The sequence below is a fragment of the Trichophyton verrucosum genome (genome assembly GCF_000151505.1).
Source record: "Trichophyton verrucosum HKI 0517 chromosome Unknown contig00389_1.f1.exp, whole genome shotgun sequence".
Classification (NCBI taxonomy): domain Eukaryota; kingdom Fungi; phylum Ascomycota; class Eurotiomycetes; order Onygenales; family Arthrodermataceae; genus Trichophyton; species Trichophyton verrucosum.
The window spans coordinates 1-26603 of NW_003315375.1; the positions used below are offsets into that span (position 1 = coordinate 1).

Sequence of the window (26603 nt, forward strand, 5' to 3'; positions counted from 1 at the left end):
TTTTTTTTTTTTTTTTTAATTTTTTGAGCCGGAACAGAATACCCCATTTGACCTGTATTACTATTATTCCTATCATGGTGCTTTCGGCTCTGTTCTCCATTTTAATTTGCATCGGCGCCTGTTGACGGTTTTAATGGACTGACAAAAAAAAAATCATACCAGCGACCCTCCAGCCTGTTACCTTTATTTCTTTTTTCCTGCCCCATTGTTTCCGGACATCCAGTGGCATGGCGTTTGTACTTTGCAGGGGCTGTTCGATATTCAAACCAGCCATGTATTTTATACCATCCTGCATCTTTCTGTATGGTTAAATAGTTGCTTTTAAGTGAGATACTCCACAGCGCATGGTTAGCGAGTCAGTAAATACCGGAGTAATTCGAATGAAAAAGGAAATGTGTCAGTCTTTTATTTCGTATCATCGACCTGTATGGATACAAGATATCCTCTACCCCGTTTAGAAGATATCCCAACGCCCTAGATTATTTCCCTCCCTGTCTTTGACTACCTCAACCACTCGCTCGTTATCTACACTAGAGACCACCAAATGAACGTCAATACCCTCGTCAAGCTCGTCGGCAAAAGAGAACAGCTGCAGGCCATATGGGTATGGAGAACCGGTAATCAACCGGCGGTCTTCAGGTGGCTCAAAAACGGACTCTACAGGGAAATTCATATCCTCAAGCCTATATGGGATGGTTAAAGCTGTTTCAGCCGGTGTTAGGCCATTGCGCACTTGGGTCCGGAGTTCATCTGGAGCCATCTGTATTGCCTTTGGTATCTCGGGTCGTAGCGTTATAGAATTGGCAATGATAACCGCAAGCATGGAGTTGTATGTCCTGCAAAGGAGAGTGAGAGTGCGGAGAAACGAGCATAAACGATCTCCAGCAGTGTCCATATCAGAAGAGCGGATAGTTTCCTGTATGGCTACATCTATTCCTTCGATGAGAAGCAAGATGGGCGGTTCGAAGGGGTCTCTTTTTCCAGGTCTGTTTTCCGACTGCGTAGTATCGTCTTGATCTTCGGGTTGCGCAGAGGTAGAGGCTCCAGAGCCCTTATTTGCTTTCTGTTGTCCCTGTTCAATTTTGAAGAGGAGATCAGATACTTGGTCGACGGCACTTTGTATCTGGCCGAATTCGAACGCTTGAAATATGTTGACATTTCGCAGGATATTCTCTATCTCCTTGGGGGAGAGGTCGGGCATCTTTTCTCGTATAAACCCTTGAAGAACACTTGATGATAGCGGACGGCAGCCTTTAAATTGGATAATGAAAGCCCTTGGCCGGCTTGCAGTTGCGTTTCGTGTGATTGTGGAAATTAGTAGGTGTAGAGATAGCTATTGACGGTGTTAGCAATGTGGACTGCATCTTCGCTGATAGATATATACGCACTTCATCAACCCATTCCTGAACATATTCTCTGCCATTTGGTGCCTTTTCCCCTGGGTCTATACTGAGTATCAGAGAAGATATCCCCAGTACCCGGCCTGCTGACACGATGGCTGCTGCGGGTTTCTTTGATCCTTCGTCACCGTAAATCTCAGATGCCAGCCGCCATCCATCCTCATCTTCAGAACTAGACGTACTTCTGTCTTCGTCTTCGGACTCTGGAGGAAGAAGTGAAGATGCCAGGATCGGCTTTGCAGCCACCGCAGAAGGGGTATTCATTTGTCTGATGAGAATCCAGTTGTCGTTCAGGGCTTTGCTGTCTTTTTGGCTATCATTATCATAATTTCGTATTTCTCAAAGATATCTTCTAGGGACGGCAATCGAGATATACAGGGTATAGTCAGGGTATGTTCCTGAAGTATGGATGTTTTGTCTGATCTCCAGCCAAGTCGATGTCTTGATTGTTGACGTTCAGTGCGTTGTGGTGGATTCCGCTTGATGAAACTATCCGCAACAACTTAAAACTAACTGCAAGCCAACCCATCCTCAACATCAACACAACCTGTACGTCCATGGATGAGACTGCTAACCCTTGAATGAAGGATTCAGACACGTAACCCAGCAAAAAACTTGAACCAGGCGAATATCAAAGTCAACCAACTGCTCTGCCTCCAAGTCTATGCAGCTTCTCCTACCCCACAGTGGCCGGTTAAGCATATAAAAAGGCAGCCGACAGATACGAGCCCCCCCTCAGGGCATCTAGTTCTCCTTATCAACCATTCTATCTAAGAAAGCCATCTAGATATTCTCATTCCCTAGCTATAATCTCCGGACTTCATACATCTATATACACCGGTTAACCACCGCTTAGAACACCCCAAACAATGAGTCCCGGCGCCGTTGCTCAACCCGCCCCAGCCGCAGCCAGCGAGGATGTCAAGACCAAACAAGAACATGAAAAGCAGCATATCCACAGTGACGAACGAGGCCTCAAGGCTCTTTCTCATGGAGGCATTCCTATCCCCGGTACTCTCCCACCCACTCCATCCCTCCCCTTATCCCTTTCCACCTAGCTCTCCGCAGCCTAAACATCTACATCTACAACACTAAGTTCCTTTCCCCAGGAATACCCAGCTTCACATCCCACGAGCTCAAACGCCAATGGCAACTAGAGCATATGGCGGGGGCATTCCGCATCTGGGCCCGACAAGGCTACACCGAGGGACTATCAGGCCACATCAGCGTCCGCGACCCCGAATTCACCGACGCCTTCTGGACAAACCCCTTAGCCGTGCACTTCGGCCTGCTGAAAGCCAGCGACATGATACTCCTGCGTCTCGACGGCAGTGTGATAGGCGGCAACCGCTCGCGGCCCGCCAACGCAGCAGGCTTCCTGATCCATGCAGCAGTGCACAAGCGCCGGCCAGACGTGCACGCCATCTGCCATGCGCACACGATCTACGGCAAGACATGGTCGTCGTTTGCGCGGCCGCTGGAAATGCTGAACCAGGACGTGTGTAAGTTCTACAAGGCGCATGGCGTGTACTCGTCGTATGGCGGGGTGGTGCTAGCGGAGGAAGAAGGGGAATTGATTACGACGGCGCTGGGGGAGGGGAAGGCTGCGATATTGATGAATCATGGCCTTTTGAGTGTGGGGGGAACGGTGGATGAGGCGGCGTATTTGTTTGGGTGTTTGGAGCGGTGTTGTCAGGCGCAGTTGCTTGCTGAGGCTGCTGCGGCTAATGGGGTTGAGAAGGTGTATATTTCTGAGGAGCAGGCGGCGTATAATTTTGCGGTGGAGAGTGATCCGGAAGTGCTTTATTGTGAGTTCCAGCCTGATTATGAGTATGAGGATGCCATGTGTGCAGGGGCTTTTAAGAAGTGAGCTTGATATCACATCAGGTTGTATTTCGGGTATTATTAGTTTTGGTAGTTAGGTTGCAAATAGTTCATTGGGATGTTGAAGTCGAGGCCAATGCATAATGCAGTATGTTATTGAGATGCTAGTATCAATAAATCTATCCCATGTCTACTCCCTATGCGGTTGTTAGTAACAAAGTCGATAAAACGCAAAAGGGGTAAAAAGGGGTAGGTAGGTAAGTAAAAAAAGGGGGGAAAGGGAGCTCACTAGCAGAAAAACATATAACCACCATGCTCAAACAACTAACAACAGACCATGCAGAACTTTTTCGACAAGATAGAAAATGAAATGGAAGAGTGAATAAAAGACCTGAATCTCTTAATAATATAACCTGTCAATAAGAATAGTATTTTTTTTCTTCTTGCCCATTTCCTCCCACCGAGACACTTTTGAAACAGAATGCGATTAAAAAAAGAATCTAGAATATTGCATACAGCTAGACAGACACAGGGATGGATGGATTGGATGGATGAACATCAACGATAAATAGTGCCGAAGATAGCGATATGGAAGAATATAGCTTGAAAGGGAGTAGGTAGGATAGATAGATAGTACGGTAGACTAGTAAGGAGGCGGACCGATCCCCCTTCTGCCTGAAATCGATCTGCTGGGGGCAAGCAGACCTTTTACTCCGTCATGCGGGGGCATGGGGACAACAGTGTCTGCGTCCGGGGTGGTAGGAGTGGGAGTGGCTATGCCACCGAGTAACTTGTCGACTTCCGCTCTTCGGCTCTGGCTAACGGATCGAAGCAGGATGGGGTTTTGGGTTAGACTTGGATCCCATGCGTCGACGGGGTTTTCTGCAGCGCTCCGACTATGTTTGCGAGAGCGGGTAGTAGATGTCTGTGGTGAAGCGGCGCGGCGAGAAGTAGATGGTGTTCTGGTTTTGGAGCGAGGGCGGGAACGAGAGTTGGAGCGGGATTGGCATGCTGAAGAGGATCTTGAGGGCTGTTTTCGGGATTGACGGTGCTGAGGCAGTGGTGGGACGGGGGGTGTGGATTTGTTGTCTTTGTCTTTGTCGAGTTGGGGAGCGTGGGTTTGTTGGACTTTTTCGAGGACTGCGTCTGCGTTGCCGGTTGGACCGGTGCTGCTGAAGCCTGCGTCGGAGGTGGAGAAGGTATCTGTGACCATGCTCTCGGCACTAGAGGCGTCGTCGCTGCATAGACGTGGGTGGCCGCGTAGGGGGCTTGGATGGCGGACGTTGGAAGTGTTCATGACCGAGAGAACACGGCGGAGCTCGTTGACGCGGACTGTAGAGTCCTTGCTCGATGAGGCTGTTGTAGAGGACCGAGGGTGAGGTATCTCAGTGAGACTCTGGCGGCGGTCCTTGCGGCTTTCGGCGCGGGTGCCAGGGGCGGTGGCTGTGGTACCAGCAGCAGCAGCGGAAGCAGAGACGGGACGGTGCCATTTCTGTCCATGACCATGAGACGAGTCTGTGCCTGTGGGGGAGCTGGCGGTTCCGTTCTTGCCGGCGGTTGCGGTGACGTTTAGATGGTTGCGGGCGGGCACGGAGCCGCTCTTTGAACCAGTAATGGAAGATGATCGGGTGCGTTCCTGTTCAATGGAGGCTAGACAAGCTTCTCTTGACCAGGAAGAGAGCATTTGCTCCTTGATATACGACGGTAGCAAGGTTGTAGCGGCTAGGTGACGAGCTGGCGGCTGGAAGGATAGAGTGGCTGCGAGCCCCTGAACGGCTGCACCGGGAGAACTTGCTGGGCTGGAAGCCGGGGAGAGACAGGACTGGTTGTAAGCGGTTTCAATCTGGGAGACCAGTTCGACGATGGAGGTAAAAGGGGTATAAGCGGATTTGTTTGACTGCACGACGGGACCTGTGTTGGTATCACTTGGGTTGAGCGGCTGCTCGGCCAGGATGCGGGCTGCAGGGAGAGGAGGCAGCTGGACCTTGGTGAGCCAGAGGCCGTTTTTCTTGCGCCTGACGACCTCGTTGAGGATGTCTCTGCCTAGCTTTGTGCCTTCGAGGGTGAAACGTTCGACGATGGCTGAGAGGTAGCCGTGGACAAGACTTCCAGCCTTCAGCGGGGAGGCAGGGGTAGACGGGTCGAGACAGTAAGACTGGAGCTTCATGATGACTGGCAGTCCGTACCTGATTGCATTGACGCCCAGACGGTCTACCAGGCTGACCAAGAGGAGGTGGGAGAGTAGGATATCAGCCTCTGACACGGCGGGATCGGTAGCAATCTCGTAGATGTTGAAGTGCAGATGCTGCAGGAACCGTGAGACTTCGGCTGCAGCAACTTTATTATTGTCGTCGGGCCCTGAAGCGGGCAGGGCCTTTCTGACCAGCTTCTCTGCGCCGTCAGACAGGTCTGCTCCTCTGTCTTTCCGCTTGCCAACCTTGAGTGGCTCGGCGGGGGCACGGAGGTCGGAGTCGTTGGTCTCCAGCTTCAACCAGCAGAGCAGAGCGTCGACGTAGGCATATTTGACGTCTCTGTCGGCATCGCGGAGGAGCCATTGAGTGCCCTCCCAGGCGTGGACGGGAACAGGATGCCTGGCATGTGTTCCTCCTCCTCCAGCTCGTGAGGAGGAGCTTCCAGCCCTTGCACGGTTGGCCACGTCAAGTGTGTCCTTGACAGCCTTGAGGGCGATGATGCGAGCGTTGGGAGTGGAGAAGTAGGTATCTGATACGACGGACGACGACTCGTCTGCAGCGGCCCTTTCAGACTCGTCGTGGTCTGAGTTGTTGGTTGAGGATGCCGGTGCCGAGGCAGGTCTGATGCGAGAGACGATCGTCTTGACCATGTCTGACACCTGATCGGTGTAGTAGACATGGTTAGCGAGGTTTGCTACGGACGACTGCAGCAGCACGAGCAGTTCCTGGCGCATTGACCCCGAGGAAGGCCGGGAGTTTGTAGCTGTTTCTCCTTCTTCAGCGTTGGAAGTAGCAGCAGTAGCAGTAGTAGGGAGAGCGGTATCATCCGTATGAGCGAGGGCAAGGGGGTGAGCAAAGGCGGTCTTGCTGGGCGGGGGGACGACCTTGACCCTGCCCTCGCCGAGATGGAGGAGCAGGACGATGAAGCGCAGCAGGGCAATGAGGACGTCCATGACGCTGAGCCCGATGAGGTTTATGGAGGAGCTGAGCAGCCATTCGATCATGTAGACGAGGCCAAGCTGTGGTTCGAGCTGGCCGTCGACCAGGGGCCGTTCTGCGAGGGCCTCGACCAAGGTGACGAGCACGACGAAGCGGTCCTGGACGGGGGCCCAATTGACGATTACTTCGAGCAAGTCTGTGGCCCAGCTGGTATCGTTCTTGGGCCTGGGCGGGTTGCGAGAGACGATAAACTCGAGGACGAGGGCGGTGGCCAGGCGTATCTGCAGCCTATTGCTTCCGGGAGTAAAGACCTTTTCGAGACAGCGGAAGGCGAGGACCTGGGCCTCTACTTCGGCGGCCTTGTCAGCGTCTGCGGCCGTTCCCGACGCAGACTCCGGATCGCCGGCCTCGACGGTGTCGACGGTCTGGACAGTCGCAATGCTCATCCGCCGGCGCCGGGCGTGTTCTTTTTCCAAGTTCTCAGAGCAGACGGCTCGCTGCTGGAGCCGGAGCAGGCCCGGGTCACCGGAATGGTAGAGGGTGTGCAGGATGACGGGCAGGACGATGTTGAGCTGCCTTGACCAGTCTGCGCCGAGGGCCTCTGAGCCGACGACGGCCCTGATAGCTTGCAGTCCAACATTGCGCCATCGCAGGTCAGTTGCTGTAGAAGTACTGGTAGTAGTAGTATTTGTGGTGGTAGTATTCCTGGAGGTGAAGCTGGCGTACTTGCGCACGACGTCGCGGTACTGGTTGATGTAGTCGATGTCAGCGGAGAGGGCGGTGGCGTCCTGGTGCGAGCAGAAGACCTGGAAGGTCGGGATGGTCTCCTCGACCATGGCGATGTCGTTGGAGTGCTGCAGGACGGTGTCGAGGATGGCGAGGACGGAGCTGGCGTAGAGAGGCAGGTCTCGCGGCAGCTTCTCTATCAGCGCCGCCAGCAGCTGCATCGTCACCTGGACATTTCTACCAATGGACACCATTAGCATATAGAACATAGATAAAAGACGAGAGACTCACCCCAGCTTCTGCCTCCAGACGTCTCTGGCGGCGCGCTTCTCGAGAAAGGCGCCGACCTTGAGCAGCTTGCTGCGGCGGGTGCTGGCGTAGTGCAGCAGGTAGCTGAGCTCAGAGGAGTTTGGGCGGACGACCTGGACGCCCTTTTGGAAGCGCGGATAGCACTTGAGGACGAGCACCTGGTGTTTCGGCCGGCATGCCTGGCGGACGGAGTGCATCTCTCTCTCTCTTCTTCTCTTCTATCTTCTCTCTGTAGTGGTCGTAGTGGTCGTAGTGATGGTGGTCGTAGTGTAGTCGTAGTCGTAGTCGTAGTCGTGGTGGTGATGCTGCCTGGCCGCCTGGACGACGCTGCTAGGGACGACCCATGGATCTCTCTGTCTTCTCTTCTCTTCTCTTCTCTTCTCTTTTCTCTTCTGTGTATCCTCTGAGTATCCTCTGAGTATCCTTCTGTCTGTCTCTCTGTCTCTTCTGTCCTCTGTCCAGCCCTGTGGTCCGTCGTCCGCCGTCCGTCTTGCGAGTTGTGATGTTGTTCTTTTTCTCGCCTGCAGAAACGACTAAAAGGAAAACCGCCGGACAAGCCAACTAACTACTCTTCTCTCTTTTATTATCTTATTATCTTCTCTCTTCTTTTTATTAATATCTTCTTCTTCTTATTGCCTATGTCTTTATTATTACTACTACTAGTGACTACTGAGCATGTCTATCACCTGCGGCCGGATGACGGCGACCCTGAAGGCCTCCTCCTGCAGCAGCCGCAGCGCCCGCAGCGTCGCCCCCGGATGCGAGAGGAACTGGACGTACTCGGGGCGCCGCCAGTAGTCGTAGAGGTAGGCCAGGTAGGCGGCAAAGGCCTCGCTGTCGTCTTTTTCCTTGCTGTCTCTGTCTCTGTTTGTAGAGTCTCTGTTTTTAGAGTCGTTTTTAGAGTCGTTGTCCCTGGAGCTGGTGATGCCGAGCAGCTGCGGGTGGGCGACGGCGAGGTGCGAGAGATAGTGCGGGTTGGCCAGCGAGAGGACGAACTCGAGCTCGAGCGTGAAGCGAGGACTTGACGGCGCCGGCGGGTTCATCATGACTGTAGAGTAGACTGTAGTGGAAGAGTAGTGGTAGACAGTGGTAGAGTAGTAGTGGTAGAGAAGACAGTAGAGTAAGAGAGTAGAGAGAGAGAGTGCCTGAGAGTAATAGAGTAATAGAGAGAGTGGTAGCTCCAAAGAGCCAAAGAGCCAAAAGAGCCAAAAGAGTAACTCCTGAGCCAAAAGCTTTTCAGGGCAAAGTTAGCGACTTCTCGACTTCAACTTCTTCACCACTTCTCTTCTTCTTCTTCTCTTCTTCATCACCTTCTCTTATTCTCTTCACTCTCTTATTCTCTTCGTCGACTCTAACTATTCGACTGCCCATCGTCGATCGCTCCACCGGCCTGCGTCTCCTCGCCGGCATCCTTGCCCCTTCTTTCGCCTTCGCCAGCCCGTCCAGACGAACCAGCAGCCAGCACCGCCAGACAGCCCGGATAGACACAAAGGATATCCCCCTCGGACTCGGGCAGCCAGGCAAATCGCAGCAGACCTGACGACCATCATCATCATCATCATCATCATCATCAGAACCTTTATCAGCTCCAGAAGAAGCTCCCTGTCGCCGTCGACGGGCCCTCGTGCGACCGCCAGGCCCTCTTCCCGCCTCCCCTTCCCGCCTCCCCTTCGCCTGCGTCTCTTCCCCCCTTCGACCCTTATCCTGCCTTGCCTGCTTTTCCTGCTTTTTATACTCTCTCTCTCCCTCTCCTCTGCTCCTCTCTGGCTGCCATGTCGCTTGCTCCCATCCCAGTGCCAGGTACGATAAAGTGATAAGTGATCTCTGCCCCCCTTGGGCGCCCGGCCTGCTGTTTCACCTCTATTAAGGCCTGGTGGGCATCCACACTCACAACACCTTCACTTCGACTTCACCTCACGACTTCAGCTTCGACTTCAGCTTCGACTTCACTGGAATAATACTGACTAGGAACAGACAGGCAGGCCTCTCCGAGCATCACGCTGGGCTCCAACAATCCCTTCCGCAACAGGGCCGCCTCTCCCTCCACGCCCAACTCGCTGCTCAGTCCCGGCTTGCGGCCGCAGAGACCGCTCTCTACCAACCCTTTCCTCGACGAGACCGAGTCCTTCTCGCCCTCGTCCCTCCCTTCGCCTGGCATGGCCGACGCCTCTGACCTCTTCGTACGTCTCTTACTCTTCTACTCTTTTACTCATTGTTATTCTTTTTACTCATTGTTCTAACTTCTACAGGAAAACCTCTCGCTGGAGGACAGGAAGAGACGCCCGCCCCCCCGGCCTGAGAACATTCCACCTCTATCTTCCTCCTCCCTCAACGCCGGCAGGCCCCTTCCGCAGCACCGCCGGCCCTCCAACCACGAGGCCTCGCGTTCGCGCTCGACAAAGACCGGCCAGCTCATCGACGTCTTTGCAGATCCCTCAGAGTCCACCCTCGTTGGCTCGTCCGCCGCCTCCCACTCTGCCGCTGCTGCCAGGCCCGAGAGACGGCCCCGTCGCAACTCAGACTCCTCCCTCATGGAACGCCCAAAGCTGCTCGACCCGGAAGAGGACCGCAGGCGTCGCGAGCGTCGTCACAGAGAGCGTGAGGCCAGGCATAGAGACGGCAAGTCCTCTCGCTCCAGGCGTGGAAACAACTACAAACTAGACATCATCGACAAGCTCGACGTCACCGGCATCTACGGCCCTGGCTGTACGTCTTCCTTTAGTTCTATTTATTTGTCTGTTTTCCAGTTAACTGACCTGTCTAGCATTCCATCATGATGGCCCGTTTGATGCGTGCAACCCTCACCGCAACCGCAAGGGCTCTCGGGCTGCTCCCATGCAGGCCTTCCCCAAGGACTCCCGCAACATGGCCATCGGCGGCGCCGGGCCAAACAACAACAAGCTAGACCTTAACCAGATCCACGGCCGCGGCCAGGAAGGGTACTCTGACTTCTCGACCGGCATCTCCAGCGGATCTGCCATCTCTTCCTCCGCCATGAAGGCCGACGCAGCCGTCGCCTTCAACCCAACCAGCCAGATCGAACAGGTCCACAGCGACATCAGCATGGGCCTGGGAACTTCCACCTTCCTCGAGGGCACTCCGGCCAGCCGTGCCGCCATCCAGCGCAAGGAGTCAGAGTCAGACACCATGCAGGCCGGCCTCCAGCGCAAGAAATCTCTCGCCCAGAAGATCCGTGGCATCAACAACCGCAGCATCAGCAGCGGCAGAGTCATGTCTCCCGAGCCACTCCTCCACCGTCGCCCCTCAGAGGCCGCTGACAACCCGCCTCGCCATGCGCCCCCTCCGCCGCCACCCCGTGCTACAAGCTCCCGCCGAGCAAACACAAACGACAAGAACCCATTCTTCTCCAACAACACCAACAGTACCTCCAATAATAATGGCTTTGGAAGCTCTAGCCAAGACTACGATGATGCATACGACATGAAGTCGGCCAGGATCCAGAACCACAGGCTCGTCGACAGTGATGATGGATATGGAGGACGGCCCAGGGCCATGAGCAGCCCCCGTGGCCGGCCAGAACGCAAAGAGAGCAGCGACGGCATGACCAGCCCGACTGCAGAGGACCCCAAGCCTGCCTCGGGCTTCATCAGTCGCGTCAAGAGCTTGAGGAAGCCCAGAGCCAGGTAGTACTCTCTCTCTCTCACTCTCTCTACCTGTGTCTAAATCCATCTTTGCTTTTCCATACCACTCCTTTTACACTGTTACTCGCAATTGACGACCATGTATCTTACCTCGCATATCACACATTCTCTACTTTCCTCTACCACCTCCCGGCTCCCGTCTTGACACGTAACACAGCCGAGACAGCTTTGTTCGCCATCTTCAGTGCCATTGATACCTTCTTGTCGCCTTTTTCTTCTTTTTATCAATCTGTCCTGTCTTGTCCAAAAATGTATTCCCAACTGTAGACTTAATCACCGACAGCACCTCCGTACAAGCACGCTGAAAAAGAGTAGATCCAACAATAAAGACAGATTAACTACCTAAAAAATAAAATATATCATTGTCATGACAGTTTATCAAACTCCTCCGAGGCCGATAGCGGTTTCACCCTCAACCCACCCTTGACCACCCCGTCAAGCTCAACCTGGCTCTCGCTTTCGGCTCCGGCTCCAGCTTTGGTCCCAGCTTTGGCCCCAGCTCCGGCTCCCCCAAGCTCACCCTCGTCATCCTCCCGCCAAAAGTCCCTCTTACCCCTGGCCAGCCGCCGCATCCAGCCAGGCAACACGCCCCCGGGAACCTTATACGTCCAGGGGTCCTGAAACTCCTTGTTCTCAGGCACAATCTTGCCACACGACAGTACCTCGACAACCTTCACAAGCGTATTCAGCAACGCGTAAGTCAGGATGCCCGCTATCAGACCATACGCAATCGAATACGTAAACGGCATCACAGCAAGGCACACAAACGCCGGTATTGCGTCACCCATGTACCGCCAGTTGATGTCCGCAGCCACTCGCACCATCATGCTGCCGACCAAGATGAGCGTGCACCCCGTCGCCCAGGGCGGGATCGAAGCGAAAATCGGCGAGAAAAATATAGACACGAAGAAACATACCCCCGTCGTCATGGCCGTTAGCCCCGTCTTGCCGCCCTCGGAAATGCCCGCGCCTGACTCCACAAAGGCCGTGACGGGCGACGAGCCGAACAGCGACCCAATCGATATTCTCAGTGCGTCGACAGTATAGGCCATTGCAGACCCTTCGAAGTCCTGCGTGCGCTCGTCGATGGCCCCGCAGAATCGTGCCATCGAGTACATCGTCCCCGTGGCGTCGAGGATGTCGACGTACAGGAAAGTGATCAGCGCCAGCCCGAACTGGCCGCCTGCCTGGCCCAGATCCCACTCCTGTTGGACGAGCGTGCTTTCGATCTTGTGGAAGGTGACTACTTTCTTGAAGAAGTCGAATGAGTCGTTGCCTAGGGCGCTGTGAGGGAAGTATGTTACGTTCGTCGGACGGGGCCACGATATCACCGAGACCAGCAGGATGCCGGCGATGATGGCGCCCTTGACGCGGTACATCATTAGCACGCAGGTTAGGATGCCGCCGCAGAATATCCCGACCCAGAGCGTGGGGTTGCGCATCTTAGCTCCGCCGGGACACACGCCGTCTACCATCTCGCTTGGAACGCATCCGCCGAGCGTAACGGGGGTGTCTCGATCGCCTGTTATGGCTCCAATGCCGGCACTGTACGTCAATCCGATGAGAGCTGGTTCTCGTTAGCATCATGTAATTATGGATCGAGGTAGGGGGCGGCCACGAACATAAATACAGTCCTATTCCCACGCCAGAGGCAAGTTTGATGCATTTCGGCATTGCTCGAGCTAGCCACTGGCGCATGCCAAACAGTGACAATGCGAAGAAGATAAATCCCTCGACAAACACTGCCGTCAAAGCCAGCCCGTAGCTCACTGGTCCCGATCCATGGAACCCAACCACCGTATACGTGAAGTATGCATTCAGTCCCACTGTCACACCAATCATTAGCTATCCCTTCCACTTCAGCCTCATTCGCATGGTTATAGTTTGCCAGGAACAACAACGTACTTCCAGGGGCCAGGGCAATAGGCATGTTCGAGAACAGACCCATGCAAAACGACGACAGCGCGGAAATAGCTGCTGTGGCTGTGATCTGGTCTCGCTTCAAAACGTTCAAACATAGGTTATAGTCTATATCCGTTTTGCACGTCGGGTCTTTGGCATCGGTACAGACACAGGGCCCGCCAGAATCTGTCAGGATGGTCGCATTGACCTTGGGGAACGTAAGCTTGACAGCTCTTCCTCACGCTTTGGTAGCTAGCTAGCCTTCTGCAGCCTGCCATAACGCACCGATATGATATACGCCATGGCAAAGAAAGTGGTAAGCCCAGCTCGAACTTCAGTAAGAAACCGAGCACCCTTCCGCTCACGCCGCTGCAGAAATGAAAGAACATGTCAGTGTCATTACTTCTCACTCAGATCAAACAAAAAGGACACCTTCTTTTCCCTTCTCCATGACAAACAGGGGAAAAAAAAAAACGTACATGTCCGGAGCCCTCAAGCCGGAACCTGCGACCGACAATGCTCCTCGCCACGGCATCGTTGACACGAGTACTCCAGTTCTTCATAACAGCGTAAGGAGCAGGTCGAAGGAGTAGAAATCGTGCAGCAAGGGCAAATATGCATTCTTCCCGTTGGCTCCGGGAAAATTTGCAGCGATACGACCCATGCTGAGGGACTTGAGCGGCCCATATATGTAGTCAAGTTCGCCCGATCAAGGGAATGCTCGCGAGCTACTTGTCGTGTGCTTGCTCTGTGGAGTCCGCTTATCAGACCCGGCAACGAAAAAAAACTTTGTCCCCTTGGCCTTTTGCCCATGGTTATCAAATCAAAACTCGCTATAGCGGGCGGCCGAGCTAAGGGGTACCACGGAAACACGGCCCATTGAGCTCGGAAGCTTGGTAAGCGCCTGGGAACGAAAAACTCGGCAACTATAGGCACCGCCTTGGATTGTAGACTATAATGGTGAAGGTTGCATTACTATTGCAGGTTCCCTTATCACCTCTATGCTGCAGACCGGGCATCGGAGCGAGCCGGCTGCCATCCCTCTGACCAGCCGTTGCATCGCAGATGGCCGGGAGAGAGCGATCAATTATCTGTTCACACGGCTAGTTAGCTTGATCCTTACTTGTTTGCGGAGGCGAGGTAACATCTAGAGTACCTGATAGACTAGTCGGCTCGCCCTCCTACCGAGGCTCGACTCCACAGACATCTGGATGTATTTTGTTTGTACATCGTATAGATTCGCACGGGCCCAATAAGGGAAAGCCTCCTCATGTCTAAGCACGGTATCAAAATCAGAGGCGGCGGTTGCCGATAGAGCGTGGATATGACGGAGTAAACTACCCCGGACTCCTTTTCTCTCTCGCGCTCCCGTCTTTAGTTTGGTTGCTTCCGTCGGTTGTTTTCTTTGACGTTTTGACGTTTTGACGTTTGACGTTCGGCGATCCTTGAGGCTGAGCACGTGATCCCGCGTCTGCCCAGGTGGGAAGCGCGCGTTTTTTTCCGCTTTTCGTTTAATTGAAGCGCGCTTTCGCTTTCACGGTGGAAGATAATTGCTGATACTGGGAGACAGTATACCGTTCAACAAGACAAACTGCTGCTGCTTAATATAACTATTGGAGTACCCGTACACTCCAGGCTATCCGGATAAACAAGACAAGTTCTAGCAGAATGCCTCCAAAACGACGGGTAGGCCGAGGCCACTCACATCCCACTATCGGGCCATGACAGGCGAATAACTAATGCTGTGTGACGCCAGGCTACTGATGACGATGATGACGGCGAGCAAGACGAGTATGAGGACACTCCGGCACGCACGCAGACCCAGCGCCGGTGGAGTGCCACACCCGAGTCTGAAAATGAATACCAACCTGGCGGGCACCTGCAGACCTCTGTGTCGATAAACGTGATGGTGAAGAAGCTGGTTCGGCTGGCTTTAGCTAGCGAATACTCACGCCAACCCATTCGCAGAGCAGATATATCCGCCAAAGTTCTAGGTGATGGTGGATCGCGACACTTTAAACTTGTCTTTCTCGATGCACAGAAGACCTTGAAGGAGGTATTTGGCATGCAGATGGTTGAGCAACCAGGCAAGGAAAAGGTGACAATTAGCCAGAGAAGGGGTGAGTGAATATGTCTAATAACCCCTGTCTCCGGCAAGGAACTGCTTGCTAACAACTTAAAAGCGGCCCAACGCGCCGAAAAATCAAGCACGTCAAAATCATGGACTGTCATATCTACTCTACCAGCCGCTTACAGAACTCCGGAAATATTACACCCATCCAAAGCACCTGATTCCTCCACCGAAAGCTCATATATTGCAATATATACCTTTATTATATCATTGATCATGCTATCAGGTGGATCAATATCAGAAGACAGGCTAAACAGACACCTTCGCCGTGTCAATGCAGACTATCATACGCCGCTTGATAAGACAGACAAACTACTTGCTCGACTATGTAAGGAAGGATATCTGCTCAAGGTACGTGATTCAGATACGGGTGAAGAGGTGATTGAATATTTCGTCGGCCCGAGAGGTAAAATAGAGGTTGGCGTGGCTGGGGTATCAGGTATGGCAAAGGAAGTATTTGGCATAGTACAAGGAGGCGAAGGCGATGAAGATAGCGAGCAGTTCGAAAAGAGGTTGAAAAGAAGCCTGGGCATTAGGGAGAATAATGCTCCAGAGGAAGAAAATGCAGAGCCCGAGGCACCACGAAGGAGAGGCCGTAGGGATGATGATGACTCTGATTGACACGCATGTATGAATCGGACTGGATTTAACGCCCATGTATACCCGGAGCTTAGATGGAGAGATTATGATTTGAATACCCATATACATATATATCACGCTTCAAAAGATGATCATTTGAATAGTCTAAGGTATATCCATTCCCCTACAAGCCGGTTCCTCCCAACAAGACACTGTAGAGCGCACCCAGCCTGACATGCCAAAATGAGGAAAGAAAAGGAAAGGAAAGGGAGAAAAATGTTAAACAACAAGACGGAAACACAGTAGATCATGCCAGCACAACAAAGGACGGTAAGAGCAACACCATAACTCCTGTCCCTTGAAGAAGTTATTGTTTTTTCTCTTGGCCATTATCTTCGTCGTCACTGGGTCCGTCACTTGGCCCGTCATCGTCGTCATCCCGGCCCTGACCCTCCACCCCTTGTCCTTCTTGCATCATATACTCCACCTTCATCAGCGCAGTTCTCATCTGGTTATACTGCGGCATCACACAATCTGCAGGTTTTTGACCCTTCTTGTTCCGTACTCGCGGATCACAGCCTGCTTCAAGCATCATCTCCAGCATTGACATGGCCAACTCAATGTCCTTTTCGTTTCCATACTGAACAGCCAGGTGGAGCGGTGTGTCGCCATCGACGCGGTTGGTAGGGTCGACTTCAAAGTGGTATATGTCTAGTAGGTAATCCATTGTATCATCTATATGTATATCTCCATATTAGCTGGGGGGATCCCAAAAATTTAACCATCAAACCGCTTAGAGGGCTGCCAGGCGCTAAGGCGGGGGAAGGAACGTCTTACAGCTCCCGTAAGCAGCGCATATGTGAAGCGCATGGTTCCCCATGGAGTCTGTTACTCCGTTAATGAAGTCTGCAAACTCATCTGGCTTATCCTTGTAGGACTTCTCCTGTATCTCCTCGATGAGGTAGGGCTGATCGCGGCGGCAGGCTTCCACGACCAATTCGCGGGGTGAGGCTCCCTATAAACGAGGTTAGTCAAGGAGTGCTCAGAGTCACTGGTTAGGGGGCCTTGGAGACCGCGGATCTATCTTGCCTCATCGTCAGACATGTTGAATAGAGAAAGAAAAGGGAAATAAAAAGATATACAAAAGTCGTGCAAAGTATCAGTCTAGGGGTCGGTTCTACTCCAGCACCTAAAACCGCCGGATTTAGTTCGTCTGCAGGCATCTCTCACAAAGTTCAATTTCTTAGTAATAGGCTTTGTGGAAGTCTCTAAGTCATGTGATGCAGTTTATGTCATCAAATTACACGTGACTGGTTATCTAATCAGCTCTACTCGAGGGGCGAGCCTTGCCTTAACGAGCGACCGACGATCAGAAAAGAAAACAACAACGACACGCCAGCTGTCACCGTACAAGTTACACTGACAGGCCCGCCTTGCTTCCGCTTGAGAGTGTTTAGCATTGTATTGAAGAATTAAGGAGAGTACTTTCCACCGCAAAAGCTAGGGAGTGAGAACTACAACTCCAGACTGACTTCTGCACTTGCAAGGGAGGTGACCCTTCTAGAAGCGCCAACCTGCCACTTTATAACCCAATATGCTCAAGATATCTATCTACCACAAGACACGAGAACACGATACTTAACAGGGACGAAGAAGAGCTACGAGTTAGCCATGTCGAGAACCTCTTTGAGATTCTCTGCTGGGTCGCCATTATTCACAATACCAAGCCATGTCTCTGGCTTTTTATACCCAAGCAGGGAGAGCATTTTATCGCTCATTCCCAATACTTTGCTTCGAGGAATGGCCAAAAACTGGTTCTCTTCAGGCCGAAGTGTTCCCGAGATGAAGAACAGGCCATAGACCTTGCGTACTTGGCCGGGGACAGAATTGTGCCCGGCGCCATGGTAGACAGTGCCTAGGAAGACAAAGGCCGAACCGGGTTCCATCTCTGGATTATTTCATTTCTATTAGAAACTTTTGTTTCTTCATGTGTAAAGGATGGTATGCAAGTCCTAGGTTGTCTGCAAAAGGACAACTGGAAGGAGCTAAGATAACTCACCAGCAAAGCAAACCTCATCGGTTCGAGGGACCCGAGTGTGGTTCCATTTATGGGAGCCTGGGATTGCCATGGTTGCTCCATTTTCACGGGTGGTTTTACATCCTGCAAACATAAAGCCAAGCATAGTCTCGTTTGACAAGCTGTATTCCCCATCGTGGTGGTAAATGCCATGGATCATGTCATCTCTGTGCAGCCTCTGGCGAGGGCCACCATAGCTGACATTATATGTCAAACTACTGTTCAGTAAGGGCCCGATGGTAAATTCCTCTGTCCGGTCTTCCCAGGTAGCAGTGCATTTCTTCTGCAAAACCATCGTTCGCAGTTTATCAATCACCTCGTACTCAGCAATTTTCGCCATGGTAGGCGACTTGCCTACAATACCGGGGACCATTATCGTTTGTTTGGGGATAAGGTCGTACGCAGCGTGCGATTCAGCTCTGGCTTTCTGGACGTAAGGATCTAGCTCATCGTTGATAGCAGCCACGTCTTGGCTGGAAATAATGTCGGTTAGAATAAGACCGCCATCTCTCTCCAGGACGGCAAGTATGTCCTCGATCGGCGCATTTGCGGGAATCCTCGTAAGCGAGACCGAGGGCACATAGGACGGATCAATTGGGGGTGGGAATTCCGGCATTTTGCCAGGCTTGTCAAAAACAGCTCAGCGACGCAGTCAATGCCAAATGGCTCCCAAATGCTCAAGTGAAGGCCGCGAAACCTGTTAATGTAAATCAGTGCTTCTACGGAGTATGCTTGCCTATCGAGAATCCTAGCTTCTTTATAGCCATTATCAATCTCAGTGCAGCAAGCTGGGCCCGTTCCTAATGGCATACCATGGAGTAAGTCTGGCCCGAATGACAATACCTATGGATTCTGACACATTTCACGGAACGGGTGCAGGGAATGGGTAGTACCGGTGGCTGATTCTAGGTTTATCTTCGTATGCGCGATGCAATGCACACCTTGAACTTCCAGGATGACCAAAGTTTGGAGCTCATGTCGGTGTGTTTGGGCTTCCCAGCCAACGAGATGAGCATTTCCTACTTTTGAGTCTGTCGCTTTCAGGGATATGCCGGAAGTCGACACTTCTACCCACGGCCAATAATATATATGGGATGCTTCGCACGGATGGCTTTGTCCAAAGCATCGACATGCATCATCCATCTTGTCGCTCTGGCTCACTCCTGCAATGGCTCTAGTCCCACAACTTTCCGCAGGCCCAGGTAAGTTTTCTTCGCTCACTTCTTGAGTCTCCACGAAAGTATAGAGCGTATCCGCAAGCTGCAATAAGATGTTCCCCGAACTCATTGGACCATTCCTAAAAATTGGGCCATTGCATATTTTACTGGAGCTTCTTCCACCAAGAGTTTCTAAAATGGTCATCCAAGCCTCCCTGGCGAAGTTTATAATGAGTCTGCATTACACACCATAAGTACAAAGGGTTCTGCAGCCGATGACGAGTAATTTGGGTCTGTTTGTGGGCAGCTCCGTTCCCTTCTGCCCGTCTGCTTCGGCGCCGCCGTCGCATGGCTGTCCAGACAAATACCTGACTATATAGTTTCCACTCGTTTCTCATGTTCTTGTAATCCCCACCATTCTGCATAACTAACAACGCTGCATTGTTGTCTCCCGTGTGGTCAGGCATTAACAGCCCGAGAATAATGTCACTGAGAAACGACGAACAGACTGAGAAGGGTGCGGTGGTAGGGAAGGTCGATTCTCATCTTTCGGGTCCGGTACAGGAGGAGATTATCCAAGTTCAGACACAGAAGCCATTCACCACACTATCAGCAATCGGCATTGGCTATGGGGTCACCAACACGGCAGTCGGCCTGCTGCTTGTCCTGGGCACGGGCATTCCCATGGGCGGGTCGCCCGTGATATTTTGGGGGTTTTTGGCAATGGCAGCAGTCGGACTGGCTACAGCAACGACTCTATCTGAACTTATATCCGCAATACCCCACCCGGGAGGTCAATATATCTGGGTACATAAGATTGCCCCAGAAAGATACCGAAGAGGCTTATCCTATGCAACAGCAATGATCAGCTGGATCGCAGCTATCGCAATCGGCGCTTCTGGTAATCTTGCCGTGCCTGTGAATGCGTTTACAATTGTCACTCTCCTTAACCCTAACTTCGTGTATCAGCGGTGGATGGGCTTTGTGGTGTTTCAACTCATCAATATTGTGACGTGCTTTGGTGCCTGCTTTGAGTATTTTCTACCCAAAATATCGAAGGCTTTGTTGCTTGTGAACGTTCTCTCCGTTTCAGCCATTATCATCACTTTATTTGCTACCGCCAAAACCCACACGAGTGCTAAAGACTTTTTCAAAGTTGTCAACGTTTCCGGCTGGCCGAATGGTGTGGCTTTTCTGATTGGCCTGAATGGATCCAATTGGTGCTTCTCTTGCCTCGATGTTGCTACACACCTTGCTGAAGAAATCCCATCCCCGAGCACAAATATTCCAAAAGCTTTGATTTGGACCATCGTTATTGCATTCAGCAGCGGTCTTCTGATGATTCTGGCTGTCCTAGTCAACGTTGGGCCTATTAATACTCCAGATTACTCGGGACTTACAGTCTTACACCACATCACAGGCAGTAAAGCTGCAGCAATCGGCCTCTGGGTCCCCGTCCTTTTTCTTGTTTTCGCCTCTGTATGGTCGATCCAGACATGGCAGTCTCGACTTGCCTGGTCAATTAGCCGAGAGTCTGGCTTCCCTTTACATCGTCATTTTAGCAAAATCTTCCCGGCACCATTCTATACCCCTATATGGTCCTTAATTGGCTCTGCCATCGGCACAGCATTGTTCGGCTGCCTGTACCTTGCGTCCGAACTAGCATTCAATTCACTCATTGCAACTGGAATTCTTCTCCAATATGCTAGCTATAGTATTCCTACTATACTGGTACTTTACCGAGGCAGGTCGAAATTTCAGCATGGCCCCTTTTGGTATCCTAAGTTGGGGTTTATGGCCAACATTGTAATGCTTGCGTGGACCCTGGTAGCTCTGATATTTTATTGTTTTCCTGTTTATTCAGAAGTCATCCCAAGTCAGGTGAATTACGTTTCAGCTGTTCTTATTCTGATTGGTATTCTTATTACCTCACTCTGGTTTTTGTATGCAAAGAAACATTATCATGTCGTTGAGATATAAATCGATAGATCAATATATATGTATTTTCTAACTTTTTCCTTCAGAAGAAACCGTACTTTCAGCTGATATCACTGATATTTCCAGAAATAAGGAGATTGTAGGGCCGATTAGCACAGAAGCGCCAACTAAGTATACCGTATGCAACTGAAATTTGAGACCACTGCTGAATAATGAATAATGCAGACCTTGACTGATACTTTCTTCCTTTGCCTTCAATATTCATAGTGATAAATTCAATAAGGTTTTCCATTCTAATGGATCTTCGTATTTATTGTCAGTGGCAAATGGGCAACAAATTTTACGGCTTAAGACCTTGCTTCATTTCCCAGCCAGCTCTGAGAAAGTCCTCAATATTGGTCACATGTACCTCGGGAAAGAGCTCAGCAAGGTTCTTCCCAGGTAAATCGTGAGCATTACTCAACATAGAAAGCATAACCTGAACCTCGACCTCTTGAAACAATTTGCCCTTTTGTGGGTCATTGAACACGGGTCGATTAGAGGTTAAGGGTGTGATCTGGCCCTTTTGAATTGATTCTACTGAATCATATGTGACCTTGAACTCCTTCCCTATTATTGCTAGTATTAGGAACGTTCGAATGCATATGCCCAGAGGTCCACAAAGCGTACCTGTAGTTTTCTTAATCAAATCTTGGAGATCTTTGACTTGGATTTTGTTAGATGCAACTAGGGATTCTCGAGGCCACTCATTTGATGGGAGGCCCACCAAGCACTCAATATATGCTGCTAGGTCTGTTGAATGTGTCAGTACAAGTGGTTGGGAACCATCACCAGGAAAAACACATTCTTCATGCTCAATATCAACAAAGACCCAATATGGGGTAATGTACGTTGGCTTCGGGTTAAATGGCATGGTGAGATGGTCGAGAAAGATCCCAACCCGGATGAGGGTCCAAGTCAATTGAGGGTGACGCATAAGCTCTTCCTCGGCCTCAATTTGAAAATTGGTAAACAAGTCCGACCCCCTATCCTTTCGATGTTAATTGCGAAATTCTCAAGATGATGTTAAATGAAACTTACGGGATTGGAGAATGGAAGTCAATATAGTACTCGCTAGGGATGAATTTGGTCACGGTTCCCGATTCCGCGGCAGCACGGATCAGATTGATCTGCGATTTTGCAACGCTCTCGTCCGACAAAAGCAAAGCAGAAACGACAACTTCAACATTGTTCTCTTTTAGCACATTCCTCATCTCCTCCACGTTGTCATAATCCACAGCATAGCGTCTTGGCTCATTTGCTGCTCCGGGAACTCCTTTCTGTAATATTTTAAAAATTATTTGCCATTCTCAAGCCATGAACATAATGCTATCTTACTCCTCTTGACAACACAATGGCTTTGTGTCTACCTGACTTCGCGATAGCGTCCAATACGGTCCGACCAACACCCCCAGTGCCTCCTGCAACAGCGACGACAGCCATAATTGTATGAGAAAATATTGAATGATAATGCAAAGAAAATTGGAAGCCTTGAAAACCTGGCAACCCGTCCCAAACTGGCCTATTAAATAACCAACTAGGTTCGGTGAAATGGCAAAACTAAGTAGCTTCACAGTATGAGGCAGATAAGATGCATGGAAATTCCCCCTTTTACTTTCGGCCAAGCTCACTACTAATACGGAAAAGGGTAGCTTTGTAGTTATGTAGACCATGTAGCCAATTACAAGTTAGAGATCTCATAAGCAGCAACGTGGTAGTTCCCATTTTTGATATACTAAAAACCCTGTTATATGGATGCTGATAATAATGGATCCTCATCTGTGATGCGAGTTTCATTCCCTCCACACTTACTGCAGGTTCTGATAAGAAGGGAGGGGTAGCGGGTATATCCGGAGGACTAAAACCGAAAGCGCTTATATTTGTTGAACTCGCTCGTATCCTTGTTGGCTTTTAAACAATGACGTCATCATCTCGTTCAACCTCCGAAATGACCAACAAGGTTTTTTTAAAATAAGGTTCGATTGGTTAGTTAACTCATCATCGATTCACATAACCTTAACTTTCGTAAAATTAACTTTCTTGCTAACCCTAATTCACACGTCACCATATCTAGTGTGTATTATTGGCAAAAGATACCCGATAAGCTACAGTAACTGAATAATACACCAATTCAAGGCTAGATGTCTTTACTAAGAGTTAAGTCTCTGTGAAGAAGTTGCCCTTGAGAACATAATAATTTAAAGAAACTCCAATGCTTATCCCTTCTAAGTCCTTAGGAGGTGGATACCTCGAGATCAAAATGTCAACTATTCACCCCCTGTATAGACTATGCACTAGGCTTGTGTAAACCTGAATTCGTCTCTCACAGCTGCTCCAAGCCTCTTAACACCATTTTCAAGATCATCCAGACAAGTAGTGGACACAAACGTTATCCTGAAGAACACCTTATCCAAACATGTTTCAACGTTAAACCAACTCCCTTTGGCGACAGCCACTCCATGGCTTGCCGCCCGCTCGTAAATTTTATCCTCAAGATTGAGTGACAGGTTTGCCCGCTTTTCTGAGTAGTCGGGATGTCTCGCCAAGTCAATCGTAATCCATAAGAACATTCCATGTGTAGGGGTGGTCCATGTGCATAAGCCCTTGGGCAGATGCTGGGAGCATGCAGCAATCATGATGTCCCTTCTTGACTTGTACTCTCCAGATAAATGGTTTAACCAATTTGCAAACCCCTCTTGTCCCCAGCTCTCAACGAACAATTTGTACAACATGACCTGGGATGGTCCGCTAGGAGGCGCTGGTCCAACCTCAGCAAAATTTTCGAAAATTTCGACTATTTGCTTGCTCGCCGTTAACCATCCACACCGAAGGCCGGGAGACAGTATCTTTGAGGTGGAGTCCACGCGAATAACTCGTCCGGATTTGTCTAGGGAGAGGTATGATGAGGGCAGTGATTTCCGCAGCTTTTCGAATGACGAGTAAGGAGGGTTGATATCCAGTGATGAGAAAGATCCGTCGAGTCGTAAGAAGAAGTACGGGTCATCCTCGAGAACCAGCAAGTCATGTCGTTCTGCAATTTGATAGATTGCCGCCTTTCGTGCCGTCGACTGGGTTATACCCGTTGGATTGTGTCCAGATGGGATAGTATATAGCACAAATGGCTTGCGGCTTCGTGATGTGTCCCAGTATCGTAGTTTGTTATCCAAATCCACTGGCAGGAGGCCCTCCTCATCCATCTCAATGCTTTGGATATTAAGACCATGAGCCTTCGCTGCCATAACTGTACCAGTGTATGTAGAAGCCTCTGCTAAGATCCAGTCCCCCCTGTTGCACAACATGCGTAAGACTATATCAATAGCAGATGTTGAGCCGCATGTAAGAGTTGTATCCCAATCTTGATAAGGAGGATTGTGGATAAGGCGAGTGTTCTCCCGAAAGCAGGCTACTAACTCGGTCGACCCAGAAGGATCGGCATAGTTTAAGGCGGAAGAAAGATCAAAAGCTGCTTCCCCTATATTGCAAGTCATTGGGTTTCTTGTGTTCGACTCCTTCGTTCCAGTCATTGTCATGGACTGCCAGGGATAGAACAAAGAGGCGGGCCTTCCCACTCCGAGTGGAATTGGTACGGACGTGGTAGCTGTCTTGACAGAATTTTTCAAGGGCGATGCGCCTTGTGATAAGCTCTCGTCACTCAGTCGGTGATCCCATCGATTTGCCAGTCTTTTAGGGGCGCTGAAGTGTGTCTGTCGAATATTAACGGTGTCTCGAACATCTTCAAGCAGAACATCGTGTGCCTTCTCCAATTCCAAGTGCATGGTGGGGGTAAAGACGAATTGTAAAATCCCAGGGAACAAACGGCTCAAGTTATTATGCCAAGGACAGGTGTGTAGGCTTCCTGCAGTTTCAAATGCGTCTATGATTCCATCAAAAACACCTTCGAAAGCCCCTTGCCTGTTGGTCCATGAAAGCTGATATATAACTAGTGCAAAGGAATCAGGCCAAATTATCGCTCAAGAAACTAAAAATTATCTGCACAAGGAAAAGGGAAGCAGAAGAAAGCTGAGAGAGAGGAGGGGGTGGGGCAGAGGCAAATGTTGATCTGGGTTGACAGGGTATCTTTTCATGTCTGCTAATTAGCCGGCCAGCATTTGAACAAACTCGCGCCATCGGGTGTTGGGAAGAATATTTTTAGGGGAGGAGTTGCAAAGTAGGCCGCCCCCAATTTTGCCCACCTCCTTGTTCATGCACGATATGCAGGGTTGTGTTGTGACGCCAAGGGCGCTTCAGATTAAGGCGTCGATCTTATCTAGTTATCCTCCGAGTCTCCATTCCCGAGCTAATTATATCCAAGCGTCAATGACGTCTGATTAAGTGGCTGGCTGATGTGAGGTGGAACTATTCCGTACCTTTCAACGGTTAGCGAGGCCTCAGCCAGCTGTAGCTAACATGTATTATAGGTGTTTCCTCGGGAAAGCTGCCAAATGTCTGGCCCTTCTACGGAGTACTTGACTGTACATTGAGCATGGCTAGCCCCCTTTACACCGTCTGGGCAAAGTCGAGCTCTAAACCGCATTTAACTACGGAGTTAGGGATTCAATTACAGATATGGGTCAAGGCACAAACCCTATTCTAAATGGACTCAAACACGGCAGTATCAAATTGAAACAGCGAAACGGGGAACAGTGGAGGATAATCCCCTTGCTGAGCAAAAAGGCAGTTATTCATTCTATTGTAGGAATATGCTCCGTATACACTGTCGATTAACCCCACTATTGCATTATCTTCTCGTAAATAGCAGGAAGGTCCTTCGCGGGGTCATCATTATCAACCATTCCCAGCCAAGTTCCCGCTGGCTTTTTGAACCCAAGTAGAGTTTGCATCTTTGGGCTCATCTTCAGGACTTTGCTCCGAGGATTGCACAAAAACTGGTTCTCCTCTTGACGGAGAGTCCCTCGGCAGAAGACAAGATTCATAATCTTACGAATCTCTCCCGGAATCGTATTGTATCCAGCTCCATGAGCCATGGTGCTAAGGAAAATGAACGCCGATCCTCTCTCCATTTCTGAATCCACATTAGTTATAATCTAAAAGCCGTATTGCAAAAGATAGGTCTTACCCAAGAAAGAAACTTCATCAGGCCTGCCACGTCTGTCATGCTCCCATTTATGAGAGCCAAGGATGACCATAGTGCCTCCATTCTCGCGGGTAACGTTACTACCCGCAATGAAGCAGCTGAAACCGTCTACTTCATTAATCTTCATGTTCGGATGGTGTTTGCTAGAGAAAACCATGTCATCCCTGTGTAGCGCCTGACGAGGAGAACCATGGCCAACGTGGAAAGCCATGGAAATACTCAGCAACGGGTCAATGACAAGTTCTTCAGTATGCCCTTCAAAGACAGCTGGATATCTCTCCTCCAGGATTATTTTGAGGAGTTGGTCGATTGTCTCATTGGTATCGAGGATGTTGGCCAGGGTGTCGGACTTTGAAATCAAGCCAGCAATGACCAGAGTCTTTTTTCCGATGAAATCGTCGTAGGAATCACTGTCAGGGATAGTTTTCGTGTAGGGTTCCAGTTCTTCATCGATCTTGTCCATAGTCTCTTTTGGCACAAAATCCGTTAAAATAACCCCGCCATCGCGCTCGAGAACCTCTAGAATCTCTTCCAGAGAGGAGGTTGCTGGAATTTTGGTAACGGACCTCGCTGGCTGATAGGAGGCGTCAATCGGCGGCAACAAACGGGCAGCAGCGTACTTTTTGTCCATTT

General features: G+C 50.6%; 13 protein-coding genes across 13 annotated transcripts; 4 read left to right on the top strand and 9 right to left on the bottom strand.

The window, feature by feature from the left end:
* Positions 1 to 454: 454 nt before the first annotated feature.
* TRV_05133 (uncharacterized protein) lies at positions 455 to 1664 on the bottom strand (the record flags this gene model as incomplete). The annotated part of the gene is made up of 2 exons (XM_003020704.1): positions 455 to 1333; positions 1389 to 1664. The coding sequence occupies 2 exons, from the start codon at positions 1662 to 1664 to the stop codon at positions 455 to 457; spliced, it is 1155 nt and encodes a 384-aa protein (XP_003020750.1).
* A 605-nt stretch (positions 1665 to 2269) lies between these two features.
* TRV_05134 (uncharacterized protein) lies at positions 2270 to 3270 on the top strand (the record flags this gene model as incomplete). The annotated part of the gene is made up of 2 exons (XM_003020705.1): positions 2270 to 2411; positions 2459 to 3270. The coding sequence occupies 2 exons, from the start codon at positions 2270 to 2272 to the stop codon at positions 3268 to 3270; spliced, it is 954 nt and encodes a 317-aa protein (XP_003020751.1).
* Positions 3271 to 3867: 597 nt separating this feature from the next.
* TRV_05135 (uncharacterized protein) lies at positions 3868 to 7587 on the bottom strand (the record flags this gene model as incomplete). The annotated part of the gene is made up of 2 exons (XM_003020706.1): positions 3868 to 7318; positions 7373 to 7587. The coding sequence occupies 2 exons, from the start codon at positions 7585 to 7587 to the stop codon at positions 3868 to 3870; spliced, it is 3666 nt and encodes a 1221-aa protein (XP_003020752.1).
* Positions 7588 to 7720: 133 nt separating this feature from the next.
* On the bottom strand, positions 7721 to 8761 carry TRV_05136 (RNA polymerase II mediator complex subunit Soh1, putative; the record flags this gene model as incomplete). Its single annotated transcript, XM_003020707.1, has 3 exons — positions 7721 to 7923; positions 8061 to 8622; positions 8660 to 8761. 3 exons carry the CDS (start codon positions 8759 to 8761, stop codon positions 7721 to 7723), a joined length of 867 nt encoding a protein of 288 aa, XP_003020753.1.
* A 401-nt stretch (positions 8762 to 9162) lies between these two features.
* On the top strand, positions 9163 to 11038 carry TRV_05137 (uncharacterized protein; the record flags this gene model as incomplete). The annotated part of the gene is made up of 4 exons (XM_003020708.1): positions 9163 to 9190; positions 9359 to 9570; positions 9640 to 10096; positions 10155 to 11038. 4 exons carry the CDS (start codon positions 9163 to 9165, stop codon positions 11036 to 11038), a joined length of 1581 nt encoding a protein of 526 aa, XP_003020754.1.
* A 379-nt stretch (positions 11039 to 11417) lies between these two features.
* On the bottom strand, positions 11418 to 12431 carry TRV_05138 (uncharacterized protein; the record flags this gene model as incomplete). Its single annotated transcript, XM_003020709.1, has 1 exon — positions 11418 to 12431. The coding sequence occupies one exon, from the start codon at positions 12429 to 12431 to the stop codon at positions 11418 to 11420; it is 1014 nt and encodes a 337-aa protein (XP_003020755.1).
* A 2191-nt stretch (positions 12432 to 14622) lies between these two features.
* TRV_05139 (uncharacterized protein) lies at positions 14623 to 15706 on the top strand (the record flags this gene model as incomplete). Its single annotated transcript, XM_003020710.1, has 3 exons — positions 14623 to 14640; positions 14711 to 15074; positions 15240 to 15706. The coding sequence occupies 3 exons, from the start codon at positions 14623 to 14625 to the stop codon at positions 15704 to 15706; spliced, it is 849 nt and encodes a 282-aa protein (XP_003020756.1).
* Positions 15707 to 16031: 325 nt separating this feature from the next.
* Positions 16032 to 16391, bottom strand: TRV_05140 (uncharacterized protein; the record flags this gene model as incomplete). Its single annotated transcript, XM_003020711.1, has 1 exon — positions 16032 to 16391. One exon carries the CDS (start codon positions 16389 to 16391, stop codon positions 16032 to 16034), a length of 360 nt encoding a protein of 119 aa, XP_003020757.1.
* Positions 16392 to 17322: 931 nt separating this feature from the next.
* On the bottom strand, positions 17323 to 18357 carry TRV_05141 (uncharacterized protein; the record flags this gene model as incomplete). Its single annotated transcript, XM_003020712.1, has 2 exons — positions 17323 to 17612; positions 17724 to 18357. The coding sequence occupies 2 exons, from the start codon at positions 18355 to 18357 to the stop codon at positions 17323 to 17325; spliced, it is 924 nt and encodes a 307-aa protein (XP_003020758.1).
* A 1024-nt stretch (positions 18358 to 19381) lies between these two features.
* On the top strand, positions 19382 to 20878 carry TRV_05142 (uncharacterized protein; the record flags this gene model as incomplete). The annotated part of the gene is made up of 1 exon (XM_003020713.1): positions 19382 to 20878. One exon carries the CDS (start codon positions 19382 to 19384, stop codon positions 20876 to 20878), a length of 1497 nt encoding a protein of 498 aa, XP_003020759.1.
* A 298-nt stretch (positions 20879 to 21176) lies between these two features.
* On the bottom strand, positions 21177 to 22318 carry TRV_05143 (uncharacterized protein; the record flags this gene model as incomplete). Its single annotated transcript, XM_003020714.1, has 3 exons — positions 21177 to 21861; positions 21917 to 22155; positions 22283 to 22318. 3 exons carry the CDS (start codon positions 22316 to 22318, stop codon positions 21177 to 21179), a joined length of 960 nt encoding a protein of 319 aa, XP_003020760.1.
* An 851-nt stretch (positions 22319 to 23169) lies between these two features.
* Positions 23170 to 24651, bottom strand: TRV_05144 (aromatic amino acid aminotransferase, putative; the record flags this gene model as incomplete). The annotated part of the gene is made up of 1 exon (XM_003020715.1): positions 23170 to 24651. The coding sequence occupies one exon, from the start codon at positions 24649 to 24651 to the stop codon at positions 23170 to 23172; it is 1482 nt and encodes a 493-aa protein (XP_003020761.1).
* Positions 24652 to 25605: 954 nt separating this feature from the next.
* Positions 25606 to 26601, bottom strand: TRV_05145 (uncharacterized protein; the record flags this gene model as incomplete). Its single annotated transcript, XM_003020716.1, has 2 exons — positions 25606 to 25898; positions 25953 to 26601. 2 exons carry the CDS (start codon positions 26599 to 26601, stop codon positions 25606 to 25608), a joined length of 942 nt encoding a protein of 313 aa, XP_003020762.1.
* Between the last annotated feature and the right edge of the window lie 2 nt (positions 26602 to 26603).